The 14,915-nt window shown below is 36.9% G+C and overlaps 1 protein-coding gene across 4 annotated transcripts in view; it reads left to right on the top strand.

Annotated features, from left to right (window-relative positions):
- Positions 1 to 14,915, top strand: part of SHTN1 (shootin 1) — a 100,860-nt gene that overhangs the window by 11,482 nt on the left and 74,463 nt on the right. For 3 of the 4 annotated variants that reach the window (XM_032608757.1, XM_032608761.1, XM_032608760.1), the window contains exons 2-3: positions 2,611 to 2,663; positions 12,441 to 12,501. In XM_032608757.1, coding sequence (XP_032464648.1) covers positions 2,611 to 2,663; positions 12,441 to 12,501 — 114 coding nt within the window. Of the gene's footprint in view, positions 1 to 2,610; positions 2,664 to 6,985; positions 7,063 to 12,440; positions 12,502 to 14,915 lie in introns of those variants that run through there. The other variant, XM_032608759.1, reaches the window with a different exon arrangement.

Genomic DNA, 14,915 nt, shown 5'->3' with positions numbered 1-14,915 from the left:
CACTTGAGTTTCACAGCTTATGTTAAAAATTTTTGAAGCTGTGAGCCAGCTGTAAAATGATAAGGCTTTCTCTGTGACCCTTTGGCATTGCCAAAAGAGAAGAAGCTGAATAACATAGGTCATTATAGTTTTTACCAGTTTTGCTAAAGATGCGGTTACACATGTTTTCACTATGATATATGTGAATATTGTTTAGGGCAGTAATTTGGTTTTTTTAAATTCAAAGAAATAAAAATATAAGTAAATATTTTTCGTTTATGCCCAATTCCCCAACTGCCCCTTCCCACTACCAAATGGTTGAATTCTTCCCATACTTTTCCTCTCCTTTCCCTGTACTTGGCTTCATTTTTTTTTTTTTTAAGTTGCTTACAGTCACGGAAAGCATACTTTCTGTTGTTTCCATTAAGATATGATAGGTAAAGATTCATAATTAATGCTTTTCATAAAGACCCAGTAATTGGGAGTCTATAGTGTTTCGCCTGGATTCTGTTGGCATTATAATGGAAGAACAGTGTCGGTATTTTTAAAAAGGCCTTCATAGCCGTTATATGGTGCTTTAAATAGGAAAAAAAAATTTCTTACTGTCTTTTTTTTTTCTGTATGTCTGTAAAGTAGGTCATCAGGAATAGAGTGGTAAATCAATTCTGATTTTTCAACTTTATCTAAAGATACTTCTAAATGTCAAGTAAACAAAAGCAAAGTCTCTCAATAAAGTACTTATGTTTTGAAACAATATTAGATGTAGTAATAAGATTTGGGACCATGACCATAGACTACCTAATGATGTAAGTGCGTATTTTTAGAATCTCTTAGTTCATGTTTCTTTTTGTTAGAAAAAGGAGGGGGAGGGACATTTTATTGAATTTTCAGAACCGAGGACAATTTATTTCATACTCATTGGTTGGGGTTTGTCTGATGGAGGCTGATAAGGAGCTGGTGTGCAGAGGGCTTCATTCTGTGATCAATCAAATCTTTTCTGTTGAAACTGTAATGATTTTTAAAAGGGCTGTATCTTTACATGTATACATTTAGCTATTTTATGGGCTACCTAATTTTCAAAGATTAGAAAATTTTTTTCAAAAAAAAGATTCTTTGAGTGTGGCTTCAATAAAATGTCCATTAATTCTTATTTAGATGGTTATGAAGTGCTGATAAAACTTCGGGCCATTGATGGTATAGTCTCATAAATATTTGTTTATTTGAATTGGATTTTAAGATTTCGGTCTGGTCATCATAGTAACTATCCTAAACCCTTCAGATCCCTGTTGAAAGGAACAGCATATACTTTACCATCTGAATCGTTCTGGTGGTATTCTCTGCTCCAGTGGTTAGAATCATACACTTTGGAATTAATGACCAGATTATATGGAATGTTCTTGAAACCACTGGTTTCATATTTTTAATTGATATCTTCAGGTTCTTCATAGAAATAGGAAGCTCTGTTTGTCTTTTTTTTTTTTTTTTTTAAAGAAAAACTTAGTAGATAAATCCCAATGAAAATTTTTTAAAGTAAAAGTATAAAAATCCAAACTTGATTATTGTCTGGCTCTCTGGTGCCAGTCAAAATGCTGGTCTGGGAGTGGGCAGTGGTTCTGCTGGGTCCACCTTAGACATTCTGCTCCATCATTAGTCCTAAATCAGTCTCTGTCTTCCCACCATACACTCTAAATGGCACATTCTCAACTGTGAGGCTATCTAAAAATGGTGCTTTGGCTAAGAGATGAATGTGGGAGTTCAGCTTGCTTTTCTGGCAGTGGAGGATTTTAAGTAGAAAACTGCTGCTTTTCCCACATAGCTGGAAATAGTTCCAGATAATTCACATATTTTTCTAATTTAGTGAAATGAATCTGGCTGGGATCTGGTCATGGCTTGGCGGTTGATGATCTTGCAGTGCCTGAAAATAGTTGTTCTTAGCTGAATGCTCATAGCAGAAACTTTCCCCTGTGGATAAAGAAGATATGTGAGGACATATACACACTAACAAACGTAGTAAGGTAGATAGCTGGGGGGAAGCAGCCGCAAGGCACAGGGATATTAGCTCGGTGCTTTGTGACAGCCTGGAAGTGTGGGATGGGGAGAGTGGGAGGGAGGGAGACGCAAGAGGGAAGACATATGGGAACATATGTATATGTATAGCTGATTCACTTTGTTATAAAGCAGAAACTAACACACCATTGTAAAGCAATTATACCCCAATAAAGATGTTTAAAAAAAAAAAGAAGATATGTGACATTGAGTTTATTTTCTGGAGGCTAATCTTAAATAAACCTGTGATTACAGCACCACAGACTAATCTTGCTGGAAGGAACTTCAGGGACACCAACCTGTCACAAGTGCTGAACATCAAAGATGAGAAGTGTCTTGTCATAGGCACTTATGACTCATAGGTCTTCCTAATAACCCAGGAGAACTGAAATTCGGCTCCGTGGGCTCACATCTGCTCTGGTCTCTTCTTCCTTATTCTTAAAAGCAGGAGCCCTTCTTCTGTGGCCTCTTCTCCACCCCACCCAGAACCTTGTAAATAGACAATAGGGGTTAGTTGGGTTCCCAGGTTTTCCCATAGTAAACTTTTGATAGCATTATAACATTGCTTTCCTTTTTTTCTTTTAGCAATAGGTGAATATGAAGACCTCAGAGCAGAGAACCAGAAGACAAAGGAGAAGGTTTGTACTTTACCCTTTCTTTCCTCTCTTACTTGTGTAAAAGCCTAGACAGCATGGTGCATTGTTCTGCCACCAATTTCAGTTAAATGTGAATGAGAGTGGTTTTTAAAATTTCTTTTCTCCTGCATGTGTGGTTCAGGCTAATATCAACTCCAGGCTCCAGATGGTAAAGAATAGCAGGCATGCCACAGTGGGCGCTGCTCTGGGAGATTAACTACACGGCTAAATGTGCAGCAAGGCACCAAGCCAAGCAACTCAAGCCCCCAAGAATTGTACTTTTTCCAGCAGTCAGATTTGGGATTCTAGTGATGGAATTGAAGGCCTGAGACATTTACCTTTTGGGTTGAGACATATTAGATCTGGAGAGAACTCTTTGGAATTAGTCATTGGTGTTTAGCTCAGATGCTTCCCTAAACCCTTTGTATGTTTGCTTCCTCTAAGTATATGAATAATCTATTGGAAGTTGAAAAACACCCAATGTGAAGATGGTGAAGCGTGGTGAATATTTTCCTGGGCTCTGGCAGTTTTATTTTTTAACGGTTAAATAATTAAATTCTCCTTACCTTTATGTCTCTGGACATATCCATTTAAGATTCATGAGTGTTCTGTTTTGTTTTGTTTGGTTTTGCTGTACGTGGGCCTCTCACTGCTGTGGCCTCTCCTGTTGCGGAGCACAGACTCCGGACGGACGCGCAGGCTCAGCGGCCATGGCTTACGGGCCCAGCCGCTCCACGGCATGTGGGATCCTCCCAGGCCGGGGCACGAACCCGTGTCACCTAGCATCAGCAGGCGGACTCTCAACCACTGTGCCACCATGAGTGTTTTTTTAATATATATCTTTTTTTCCCTAAAAGTTTAGGGAAGGGACATACAGAAGGGAAGGCTAAAGAAAGTAGAGGGACTGAGTAGAAAATGAAAAGGAGAGAGAGGGGGAACTGTCCATTATTGTTATTTAGATATAAATGAAACTTATTTTAAAAATTTAAAATTTCTATTTTTAGAAATTTGTTTGATAGACCAGATATTTCAAAGCATAACATCCATGGTGGAAAATTAATAAGACAGGTCCTTCGTGGTTATGAAAGAAGGTACACATCATTATGCAACCTTGTCTTTAAAATTTCAGAGTAAGAGCTGTAATGAAAATTGGCAGTGAGCTAAATATTTGTAAAACTTGTGGCACGTTTGTGGATATTTATTGAACTCTTAAAAATCATATTTAATTTTTTACTCGTATTAATTTGCTACCTATATAGATGTTGGTGTGGTGGTATTAATGGTAAGTCCTCTAGTTCAAAGCACATTATAATAGATTTTTAGATTGTTATTTTTCACCCACGTTTCATGCTCCTTTGCTCATTTGTAAATAAATCTTTGGTTTATTTTTGAAATAAAATTTTTATTTAAAAATTTATTTATATTTGAAATTTTAAGTATCTTCCCTTACTTTCACTAGGCAATTCAGGGAATGGTGGGGGTGGGGTGATGAGAATATCTGTGATAGAAGGTGGCTGGTACATGCGTCTCTAATATGGTAAGGAGGTCACAGAAAACAGTTTGACAAGATTTCTCATTCTAACATAACCACACAAAATCACAGATGTCCCGAGGATGCCAGCAGGTGGGGAGTATATGCTTAGATCTTGGGTCCCTGTTGTCCCATAATTTTAAAGCAAAGCTAATGGGTGAAGCTTATGCCAGATAGCTTGAGCCTTCTTCCGTAAGATACCCAGCCATCTTCCAGCTCTAGGAGAAGGAGCCAAGACGTTATCAGTCAATTGAGTCTCTTCCATATATGTTCCTGGTCCAAGGGGGGAAGAGCAAAACAAGTTGGAAGGGTTAATTCAGGAGAACTCCTTGGTTTAACCTGGAAGATAGGAGGAGGGAAAGCAAACAAGTGTCTTCATTTGATGAAGAAAGAAGGATATAGAAGAATGTGAATAACATAAGAGGAAAAAGAGTAAATTTTTTGTTTTCTCTTATCCTTCTTTAATCCTTGCTTACTTGTAGACCTAGCATTGCCCTAAAGATAGTAGATGTTTTATAAACATCCGTTATTAGTGATGATGATGGTTGTTTAACTGCGAGCCACTTCCTGCAGTGAGTTTTTATGTGAACCATCTGTTATACAAGTGAATTGTAGGTAAGATGCATTTGGCAAAACAAGGATTAAAAATTACCTTAGCCCATTACCTGTTTACATGTTTCTCTACACAGAGTATGTCCTGATACTTTTGTAACATCTGTATTGATGTGCTTCTGTACTTATTCTTTAAAAATAACTATTAACAGAAATGGGAAGAAAAGAAATGAAAGCAATATGGAATGCTGTGTGGTTGGGTAAAACAAAATAGGATGGTTTTAAGTTTACCGCACTCTGTTTATCTTGTGTTAAAAGACTAGTAGGCTTATTACTGCAGATTTTTCCCCGAAATGGGGGCTGTATTACAAAGGAGGGAAGCCTATAATAAAAGCCTTTTTAATACAGCACAGAATGAGTAAAAGCAGCTTTAGTTCTGGAGGTGGTAAATGGAGAACACCATTTTCTCTGGCAAAGCACTCTCTGTGCCTGGCTGTGTGAGCTTTGTCCAGTCCCCATCAGCAAATATTCATGGCCATTCTTACCTCGTGACCCCAAACGAGTTCAGTTAAATCAGTCAAGGATAGGAATCTAAAGTAAGAGTCTTTTGCCATAGTTAATTTGATGTGGGGAAATTTTGCAGAAGTGTAAGCGACCAGAAAAATAAATGGCAAGTTTTTTCCTTCTGTGTGTCCACATTAAGTCTAAACATCTTTGTTGTCAGGTCATGAACCTTATCAATGGGAAGAGACAGTGGGTGTGATTCCTTTGGGTAGATCTTTTTATGCCCTGTTTAGAATCTTCTCTGTTGAGACAAGTGGTAGGACATGAATTTCCTCAGAACAGGTGGTTGCTTAAGAGACTGTTTTTTTAAGAAGCTACTGTGGGTCATGTACATTCCCTTATCTCCCTTATCTGATGCTCCAAACAACCCTGTGCCAGCTCTATTTCACAGAAAACAGGACCTCAGGGCTTAACAGAGTCTAGATTCAGACAGGGTATTCTAACCAAAAATACTAAGTTTGAAGCAGGTAAACCTAGGGGATCTAATTGACTTTTTCCCCAAAGGTCTTGGTTTTATTCTTAATTTTTTATTGTTAGCCCATGAGTTTTCCACAACAAATTATCAGACTCAGTACTTTTCTGGATCATTTGTCTTCATCATCTATTGGTTTGTATTTAAAAACTGAAAGTTAAATATCAAATCAGTCTTACATCAGAAAAATTCTCAGCGTGCGTGTGCCTCTGTGTGTTTGTGTGTGTGCGTGCGTGCACATGTGTATAGATTCTGACATAATGCATTCCGAGGGTAAGAGTAGGAGATTTGGGAGGGTGGGCCAGTGTTTTAATGATCTTTTCCTTTGCAGTTCTCCCTTTTTAAGAACAATATAATGCTGATCATTTTGTGGTTTTTATCAGTGTCTTTGAGGATGGAATCAGGATCTGAGTTGATAAGGAAAACTTTGCTGAATGCCTTCTGAGTACTGGGATATAAAGAAAAATATACGAAGGTCCCACTCTAGAATAAAACTACTCTAATGAGGGACGCAGGCAAATTGACAAATAACTGTGATAAATTGTACATATAAGTGAATGCTTAGAGTTTAGGGGTGGGATGGGAAAAGAACAAAAAGACAAGGTTCCTACTCAATTCCGTGTGACTAACTCTTATCTCTTAATGCTTGGATTAAATGTGGCTTACTTTTTTTCTTTCTCTCACAAGCAGAATTGTCGCCTCTTTGTAATGAAACATCTGTATATTTCTTATGCACTTACCACATTTTATCAACCAAAATTCATTATCAAAATATTATATAGGGTACATGTAAGATATCTGGGTTGGATTAAACTGTAAAAGCTTCAGTTTTGTTTTTTTTAGACATCAAGATAGGTGGAGATTATGGAAAGGGTGCTACTTATTTTTTGCCCAGTTTCTAAATAGCATTATCAACAATATGTTAAAAAGTGAGAAGGCCTATCACATTGAAGTCAACAACCCTTCCAAATTATTTTTGGGGTAAAGAAAAATAGAGGACTTGTATATTTTGAAGTCAACCAAATGAAGTTTTACTCTGCTTGTGAAGCAATCATCATATTTAAATATGTTAGTCATGCTTCTACAATTGAAGGGCATTCTCTTATGACTCATTCAGGATCTTTGTCATAGCTGTTTGTGGTTTTTTTCCTATATGGTGGGGGCAAAGCTTTTTTGAGCTTTTAATGGAATAGCTTTCACATTTCTCAGAGTGGTGGGGGCAGTGTGGAGTGTGCATAAAAAGAAGGAAATCTGTAGAATAGAAGAATGTCTGCCTTTGAACAGTAAGTATTTATGTTTAATTCTATGTTCCGAGATCGAGTTTTGAAATGAATAAATGTTTAAGTGGCTGATTAGAAGTCGTTTGGGTGAGCTACTGTAACACTGCATCAGGCGGTTCTGTCAGCTTGCCAGGAACAATGAATGAAAAGGGAATGAGACAGACACTTTCCAAGACTTAGGTTTCAAGAAGCAAGATAGATGATACTGTTTGCATCTTGGCTCAGTTGTCTATTGTTAAAATTTCTTCATCTTTTGTAAATTTCAGAGGTGAAGGTCCCGAAGTATTTTATTTAAAAAAATCAGTAAAGAAGCCACTTTAAAGAGCAAGATATGCATCCATTATGCTAACTGTTCATGCATAATACATTCACATACATGCAGTTTCTTTAGAGCAGAGTGGCAAGTGGTTGTGCCAGAGAAAAAGTAATTACTTAGCAGTTTGAAAGTGAAAATGAGTCTCTTATTAACAGCAATCTATCCAGAAACAAAGAGCAAGGATCTCTGTTCTGATGACATGTGTTTCCATCTAACACACAATACCTAGAATTTGGAGAATGCTGTAAGACAGCTTTAGGGGACAGTTACTACTTTATTGCCTGTGAAAATTGGAGGGAAAGAACTTTGAATTGGAAGAAAGAACACTACCAAAAGAGAAAGAGAGTGAAAAGAATTCCATCCTAGTGGGAATGATTTAATTTATTGTGTTCTTTAAGGATAAGCACAGCTGAGTTCTAGCCAAACTTACATAGGTGGAACAATAGAATTGTTGATTTTTACTAAAAATGATTTGATGGTCCTCGAACTGCATCACCAAATATTCTAAAACAGGTAAATATGGACAATTCTGATGCTTTGCCTGTTTAAACTTTTAAATATTGTAACTGGACATAAAAGGAATGAAGTTCAAGACAAATAAGTAAAAAATGGTGTGGAGTTGAGACCTTTTCAGACTTAATGTTGTAGCCTCTGCTGTATGTTCCTGTAGTGCAGTACTTCTCTCATTATGGCAAGTGTTCTTATAAATTGCTTGTTTCACTGTTGATCTTTCTTGGTTGATCATAACTTTTGTGAGAGCACATTGCCTATTATGTTCCCCACTGTATTTTCTCTGCTTAACATAGAACCTGTATGAATAATTTGTTCAATACTTGGAGGAAGGAAATAAAGGCATTCAGTGATTACAGTAGATGCCTGCTTAGAAGTCTAATTCAGTCAACTGTATGGTAGTTGTCTTTGTGTAGATTGCCTACTCTGTTGCTGTCCTGTGTATGCAGTGCATGTGTGTACTTCTTGGGCCCCACACTGGCCTTTCTGTAGGCTGGCAACTCTTTGTTGCATTTGTGTGTCATGGAGATAAAAATGAATGTTTATGTTAGTGGAAGTTAGACACAATTCAGAATATTGGGGGTTTTCTTGCATAAAATATACACACAGCAAAATATAAAGATATCTTAGTACCCACAGTTATCTGTGCTTCTGCTGAGCCCCATTAAGCAGACATTTTAGTACAAACAGCAGTTGGATGATATGCGAGGCAGAAAGAACAGAGCTGCCCATTTCGGTCAGGGATAGGGGAATACCAATACACACTGGAAAGACTTTCCTTCACAAATCAGTCTGCCAATGCTTTGAGATGCTGGTTTAGTTTCAGAAGCCAGGTATCTGCCTGGATGAGCCTCAAGGAAGAGTTCTGGAAAACAGCCAGGGCTTCTAATATGAAGAGCTTTCAAAAGCAGCAAGGCTAACGTCCTGCCAATTCACCACTTCATGAAGAGCCAAAATAGAGACTCTAGAATTGATGTAATGTGATCCAACTTGCTTAAACCAGCCAGCACTCGTGCTGCTGGGTTCTACTCCAGCCTTGAGCTACAGAGAATCGTTGAGCATCGTAATTAAGGGACGTGGGCCCAAGAACATCTGTTGCTATTGCAGAGTCTTCACGAGCAATTCTCACACAAAAAGAAGCAGTTTCTACAAATGATGCAGCTGCGTGAGCAGGAGAGAGGAAGGGGTAGGATGGGTGAGGGGCTTCTGTGGGACGTAAAGATACAACGTTCTTCCAAAAAGGCCCGGAATCTTTGCTACTTTCTCTCTGTTGGTAGATGGAGAGAAAGGTTACAAGATATTTTTCTGGGTTCATCTAAAATGATGAAATAAGTAGATGTTTGGATTTCTGCTTAGTAAACGTGTACGTCCTTCATATTTTGCTCAGCTCTGGTTGGAATAAATAAGTTGCTTTTGCAGCATGTGTAAATCCCCGCCCCCCACAATACACACCCCTTTCAGTATCCATAGCAGATGGTAAATTCTGTGGCTGCCAGTTCTATCATAATATGGTTGCAGAAAATAGAAAGCACAGCAACATGAAGACCTCTGATAGAACACAGCTGGTGTTGGGAGACTGCTTCTGAATCTGCTGGTGATGACTATAGAGTTAGTGTGAAAGCACATAGCTGGACTGTAGAAACTTGTTACTTGAATGTTGGGATAAGACTGTGATGTTGAGACCTGTTATTAACCAAAGCATGTCTACCTGGGCCTTACGAGCGAAGAGCATGGGCCATGGGTGGGCAGACTGGCAGGGTGGTGGGGAAGTACAAGGGGAACAGGTACCACATTCTAGAAAATGAGAGGAGCGTTCCTGAAACAGCTGGCTAGCACGCTCATGAAGTTAGGTGTTACACTATCTGGTAGGGGAAGGATCTCATAAACGTATTTGAGAATCCAGGACTCTATAGAGTGTTTAGAATTTTAAACACCAAAAGACAATAAATACAATTTACATGTGAAGTTGGGACTAGAAACTGTATTAGACAGAATTACCTTTTTACAGAAGTTAAATTGACACAAGAAAACTTCAATGAAAGGATATGGCTTTTCCTTTAGAAAATGGTCCTGCCTGACCCCTCTTGTGGAGGGTGTAGGTCAGTATTTAGTAAATAGCTTTGCTAGTTTAATACCGTGTACTCGTTTCATGTACTCTAGCCAGAATGGATTTACCCAAATGAACAGAGATAGGTTTTTAAAACTAAAGCTTTTAGAAAGTTTCAGTTCCTGAGAGACTGACGTACAAAACTGAACTGCTTTCTTAATTTTTTTATTTTAAAAATATTTTAAAAGCATAGAAAAGGGCGGAGAATAATATAACAAATACACACCTCACAGAATTAGCTTATTTTTTTTTGAAATTTAAAAAGAAAAAAGAATGCTACAGATAAAATTGAAGGTCCTTTGTGTCACCCAGCCCTAGACCCCTTCCCCTCCCTATCTTTTAAGAGGCAGCTACTGTTACGTATTTTGTGTGTATCCTTCTAGTTCATGTTTTTATGTTTTTATATATACCATATGTATTGGGAAATATACAGATACAATATAAATAAAGTGTTTTTGTGTGCTTAAGGTATCATTTGATATATATTCTATAATTCCTTTTACTCAACATTATGGTTTCTGAGGTTTATCTATGTTGATACATTTAACTTCAGTTTATTCATTTTCATTTATAGTGTATTATATGGATATACCATGATTTATTGTTATTATAAATGCAGAACATGTTTGTATAGATCATTTTGTACACATTGCTAGAGATTCTAGAATCTAGAAGTAGAATTGCTGAGTCATAGGGTATGTACAATTCCAATTTTGTTAGTTTATTTCCAAAAGTAGTTATGCTAGTTGACATTTCATCTGCAGTATGTGAGAGTATCCTACATCTGATCCCAGACTTTTCCAGTTTTTGCCAGTCTATTAGATGAGAATATCACTTACTATTTTAATTTGGGTTTTCCCAATTATCAGTGGCATCATAATTTTTTAGCCATTGACATTTGAAAATAAAAATATCCAAAGGTGTGAAATCCCAAAAAACATATCCCAGATGTGTTTTTCTGACATGGTAGTATTAAAATATAACTTTGTTCATATGGTCCTCTTAGTATAATAGTACTCCCACACAATTAAAATTTTAATTATCATTCTAATAGCTAAAATCACTTTTTAAAGTTTTAGATATTTTTGATGAAAATCTTCCTAAAATGTGTTTTACTTCCTATTTTGTGAAAATCGGGGTGAATTGAATTCAGTGCTCATAATGAATGTTAGGTTTTTAAAAAATTCATTAATGTCTACAGAGCCAGTTTAGATACTTGTTTCTGTACCTGATACCCTAAAAGATCCTCATGCTTTAATAAGTTATTTTTGCCTTCCCTCCTTTTAATTTGCTACCTTTTTCTATTCAGAATTCTAAGGATACATGGATGGTTTTTTCTTGAGTGAGAGAGTGCATGGGAAGTTGGGCAGCAGTTTGCCTCCAGGCAGTGGTCACTTCCAGTGTGCCCCCAGGGTTCTGGATAATTGAAACTGCGCAGTTTCAGGAATCTGACCTGCGGATGAGTGGGGTTTTTACTGTGTCAGCAAAATACCTACTTAAAAAGAGGCACAAATATTCTCTTAAAGAATGAATACATTTTAACTCAAGGATGTTAAATTGGTCTGTTACTGAAGAGATAATGAGCCTGGAAGGTGACTCATTATCTTAGAACGTCTGAGAAAATTGGCCAGATACAAGTGTTACAAATATCATGCTGGTGAGCAGTAACAAATACCGTGTGGCCATTCATGCCTTTTTTTCCCTTCGTATATTTTTTTTCTTTTTAAAATTATTCTATTTTTCTTCTTTTTTATTGAACTATAGTTGATTTACAATATTGTGTTAATTTTATGTGTAGAGCAGAGTGATTCTGTTGTATGTGTGTGTGTATTCTTTTCCATTAGGTTATTACAAGATGTTGAATATAGTTCCCTGCGCTATACAGTAAATCCTTGTTGTTTATCTATTTTATATATAGTGATATGTATCTGTTAATCCCGTACTCCTAATTTATCTCCGCCCTCTCCCTTTTGGTAACCGTAAGTTTGTTTTCTATGTCTGTGTGTCTGTTTCTGTTTTGTAAATAAGTTCATTTGTATTATTTTTTAGATTCCACATATAAGTGATATCATATATTTATCTCTGTCTGACTTACTTCACTTGGTATAGGAATCCCTAGGTCCATCCATATTGCTGCAAATGGCACTATTTCTTTTTTATGGCTGAATGATATTCCATGGTATACATATCACATATCTTCTATATCCATTCATCTGTTGATGGACACTTAGGTTGCTTCCATGTCTTAGCTATTGTACATAGTGCTGTTATGAACACTGGGGGTGCATGTATCTTTTTGAATTAGAGTTTTTGTCTTTTCTGGATATATCATTAATGCTTTTTTAAGATTTTTATTTTTTGTTTTCATAAAATTGTTTATGTTTGCTCTTTCTTGTCTTTCCAAACTTATGATATAAAGTTAACATTTCTGTTTTTTTCTCATTTCAGTGTGACAAAATTAGGCAAGAACGAGATGAAGCGGTTAAAAAACTGGAGGAATTTCAGAAAAGTATGTAAGCATTTCAGTGGAATTGTTCTAACACATACTACTGTGCTTTGGGATTATGTGGGTAGACGTGTACCCTGTGTTTAGTTGCTGATGCATTGGGCATCCAAGAAAGGAAGAATTGTCTTCCTATTTGCCCAAAAAGTGCTCTGGCATTACTGTGATTTTTAAAGAAATGGATTGAGCATTATTGTTTCATAAGTATGTTATTTATATATATATATAAAACACAGTTTGTGCTTGTTATAAAAAATTTTACTATACAGAACAGTTAAAAGAGAGCAAATTTGTTATCTTCACTCTTTGAGAAAAGCCAACATTAGTATTTTATAGTCTTCCTTTCCTGATCTTTTATCTGTGAAATATATGTATCAACAAAAAATACAGTCATGCTTTGTATTCAGTTTTATAGCCTACTCTTTTCAGTAAACAGTATATTATAGTCATCTTTGCATGTCAGTAGAGATATGTATATCAGTTTTTAGTGTTGCCCATAGTATTCTATTATATGATAGTACCGTAATTTATTTAAACAATTCTTCAGTGATAGATGGATTATTTCTGGTTTTTAGTAATTATCAATAATGCCATGACAAGTATTCTTATACATACATTTTTACAGTGGTCTGGTTAGTTCCTTAGGTTAATTTATGGAAAAGGAATTCTAGGTTTACAGAACTATACATTTTTAGGAGTTTGAATGGTTGAAATAGCCCTCTCACCAAGGAAAGTTATATTCCCACAAAAGCTTTAATAATCTTCTTAATTTTTGCTATGTTATTTTTTATGTGATGTAAATCTGTTATTACTTCATCCCCTAAAATAGAACATATCTGATCACACTCAGAAGGATCAGAAGGAAATAAGTCACGGGAAAGGGCCAGACCTTAGCAGGGAGAGTGACCCTCCCCCTTAGAAGCAGGGCCTTTGTCCATCCTTCTGCAGATGCCGTGTTAGTCAGGTTGTTTGATTATATCATAAAGCGTTGACTTGATAACTACACCGCAAAGCATTTTATTCTTGCTGAAGGTAAAGCAGCTATAAAAATGCAGCATTATAGTGAAATTTCAATAGCCAGTTTATTTCAGGTATCTGGCTGTAACGAGGAAAACCAAAAGGGAATATTGTTGATAAAACCTATCTTTGGTGGCCAATATGCTATGACAGAACTTTTTTATCTGTGAATGTGTGGATTGTAGCTGTTTAGGACCTTCTCCTTCCCTAATGCAGGATTAATGGGACATTCTTACACTTGAACTGACACTGGGTTACAGCTTCAAGAGTTATACCATTGACATAGTTACCAGTTAATGTGTTTGAATTAGTTATTGATATTGGATTGGCATACTCTGTGCAGTGGGAATAGTTCGAATTCTTATGGTTGGAATTATAAAATGTTTTGGTCCAGGTAGGTAGTAGGGATTTTACCTCTTGCATTATGCAGAAATGGAAGCAACTTCCTACCAAATCAGTCTACCTTTAGAGTAACATGTGAACTTTGCTTTCATCTACCATTTCTCTTTTCCATTTCTCTTCCTCTAAATACCTTTGATAGTTTTAAAAATTTACATTTTTCCTTATGAGCAACTCAAAGCTTGAAAGAAATCATCTTTATTGTTGTTTTCATTCAGTTTTTACCTTTACTACATCAACCTAATTTAAGTTTGGATGGCAGGAAAACAGAGTATTAACTCTTCACTCAGTCTCAAAAGAACAGAAAATGGAGACTAAGAAAACTTTAAATATTTGTTTAAAAATTGAGTTAAATGGTTCACGACTTTAGAACATAGAGTAGAATTTCAGATTTGGAAGGGAATGAGGCAGTTTTCACCAGTAAAAAGCACCATTTGGTGTGAATCCCTATAGCCCTGAGCAATTCCTTCATTAGTAAAAATGGAATAGATGACCCTACCTTATAGGCTGTTCGAGGATTAAATGAGATAATCCATGTAAAAAGTGCTGAACACAGTGCTTGGCACTATAGTAAGTGCTCAATAAATACTAGTTGCGGGCTTCCCTGGTGGCGCAGTCATTGAGAGTCCACCTGCCGATGCAGGGGACGTGGGTTCGTGCCCCTGTCTGGGAAGATCCCACATGCCGCGGAGCGGCTGGGCCCATGAGCCATGGCCGCTGAGCCTGCGCGTCCGGAGCCTGTGCTCCGCAACGGGAGAGGCCACAACAGTGAGGGGCCCGTGTACTGCAAAAAAACAAAAAAAAAACTAGTTGCTGCTACCACCATCTCATTTACTGCACCATCCAGGGCTTGACTGCCCTTCAGTATTATGAGTTTGTTTCATTTACCATTCATGAATTAGTTTCTGAACACCAGTCTCCACATTTGGACAGCTCCAGGGGAAGGTTTCTTTTGGTACTAAGTTGAAATCTGCCTTCCTGTAATGTTTACCTAGTTCTAGTTC

Source organism: Phocoena sinus, chromosome 16 (genome assembly GCF_008692025.1).
Source record: "Phocoena sinus isolate mPhoSin1 chromosome 16, mPhoSin1.pri, whole genome shotgun sequence".
Taxonomy (NCBI): Eukaryota; Metazoa; Chordata; class Mammalia; order Artiodactyla; family Phocoenidae; genus Phocoena; species Phocoena sinus.
This window is presented reverse-complemented; position numbering and strand designations above follow the sequence as displayed.